General features: G+C 53.7%; 1 protein-coding gene across 1 annotated transcript; it reads right to left on the bottom strand.

The window, feature by feature from the left end:
- Window positions 1-876: 876 nt before the first annotated feature.
- Window positions 877-1,606, bottom strand: LOC106818695 (microcephalin-like). The gene has a single exon (XM_014823372.1). The coding sequence runs from the start codon at window positions 1,308-1,310 to the stop codon at window positions 927-929; it is 384 nt and encodes a 127-aa protein (XP_014678858.1). The 5' UTR covers window positions 1,311-1,606; the 3' UTR covers window positions 877-926.
- Between the last annotated feature and the right edge of the window lie 417 nt (window positions 1,607-2,023).

The following is a 2,023-nucleotide window of genomic DNA, read 5'->3' as shown; positions in this document are numbered from 1 at the left end:
GAACCTAATTCTAATAGCATGAAACAAGAGAGAAAAAACCGACTTTAATCTTTTGTAGCTTTTGTAATTTAGATGCTCAGCGATGGATGCGTTCGTGATAAGGAAGTTAGAAGAATGGGGCCGGGCTGCAGCCTACACAGATGTATTTAAAGATATGTGTGTTGTTATTTAGTGTTATCTGTACGCAGGCCCGTAGCCAGCTTTATATTGGGTGGGGGGTTCGTTTTTCAATGTTGGCAATTTGCTCGGCAGGGGCGTGTACAGGAGGGGTCAAGAGAGTCCGGACCCCCCTTGCTCGCGCAGAAAACGCATCTGAGGGGGTCTAATATCAAAAAATTTCTGGGGGAGGGCTAGACCCCCAGACCCCCCTTCGCGTGCTCGCAACTTTGGGTTACGGTTAGACCCCCCTGGTACAAATCCTGTACACGCCCCTGCCGAGCAAATTGCCAACATTGAAAAACGAACCCCCCCCAATATAAAGCTGGCTACGGGCCTGTGAATCGATAAATGAAAGATTAGATGATTGATAAAACGTTATCTGGGACAGAATTATTCGGTCTAAGGTAAATATAGCATATGTCTAGCATACATTATATAGGCCTACATATAGCATATATGATATAGCAATATATAGCATATATAATGATACACTAGCATATAGCATATATAATGATACACTAGCATATAGCATATACCCAGCCAGCACAACAGCACCAGGCCAAAATTTTGGCCCAATATCGGTTAATCTTGGCACCAATAATATTGGCCCGACATTGCAAATATCGGCCTGACCGCCGGCTTTGGCCCGACATCGGGTTAACTGGCTCCAGGTTGGCAGAATAATGGCATGGGCCTAAATGATACACTTTCCTTGAATATCAGTGTGTGGGCTGGGCATTTTTGAATGAAAAAGATTGTACTATTAATTATTCTGGTTTCAATAAAAATTTATTAAAATGTCGAAAATGCATATTTAAACATTTGAGCATAACATTGCTCGTCCGCCCGCCAACACAGACGTCGGCCTTGCGATGGCACGCGGTTACCTCCGCCCCGCACTGCTGTAGCAGGGTGACCATCTTCTCTTCTGGAGCGTCCATGTTGCCAATGTGAACACGGCCACACTGCGCAAACACCGCCTGCCGGTAGCGGTCGCCACCGCCGGCCGCTTCCCACTCGGCGCACGCAAGCCAGGCGGCCGGGAACCACGCGACGCACTCGTAGGGTGTCTCGGCGAGCCATGCGCCAGACTCGAGCGACTCGAGCACCCACGCAACGGAGACGACCCAGCATCCGCGCGCGATCGCCATGAGCGCGTTCAGCGTGCGGCGCTCGCGACCGCAGACGACGTGCGTCGTGTCGCAGCCAACGTCGTCGCGGAGACGGAAGCGGCCGAGCTTGCTGACGATCACGATGACCAGCTCCTACTCGCTCGCGTCAAGACTCGTCAGGACGATGATGCTGCTGCAGCTGCTGCTGCTGCTGCTCTGACTACTGGTCTTCCACCGCTGCGGCCGTTGCTTCGCGGCAACGCCGGACGCATTTGCGGCAGAACTCTTCTCAGCGTATCGGCGTGGTTTTCGGGCGGCCGAGGGTTTGAACTCCTCTAGACCCGTCCGCGTCGGCGCCGTCATTCTCTTGAGGATTTCGACGACAGTGCTCGTCGAATTCACGTCATTTCGCTGACTCCACGCGGGTATAGCGGGCTTCCCGGCTCTCTTCTTCCCTCCGATCATGATCTCGGAGCCGGACACCTCCGCGCGGGACGTCTCGTGCGGCGTGCAGAGCTTACGCGGTGCACCGGGCTCGCGTCGTCGAGGTGACCGGTCGCCGGCGACTCCAAGACGCTGTCCTATCGCGTCTCATTGCCGCGCTCGACGCCGAGCTGTCGCCGGATGACGCGCTGGCTCGCAGCCTCTGCATGATCTCCGTGCGCAGCCGCGACTCCTGCATGTACGTTGGAGTGTCCGATCACCTACCGTCAAAGTCACCGACCGCGAAATTAAAATTTAACCACTCGCGA

This window comes from Priapulus caudatus, unplaced genomic scaffold (assembly GCF_000485595.1).
Source record: "Priapulus caudatus unplaced genomic scaffold, Priapulus_caudatus-5.0.1 Scaffold2436, whole genome shotgun sequence".
Taxonomy (NCBI): domain Eukaryota; kingdom Metazoa; phylum Priapulida; class Priapulimorpha; order Priapulimorphida; family Priapulidae; genus Priapulus; species Priapulus caudatus.
The sequence above is the reverse complement of the archived record's forward strand: the minus strand, read 5'-3'. Positions and strand labels throughout refer to the sequence as shown.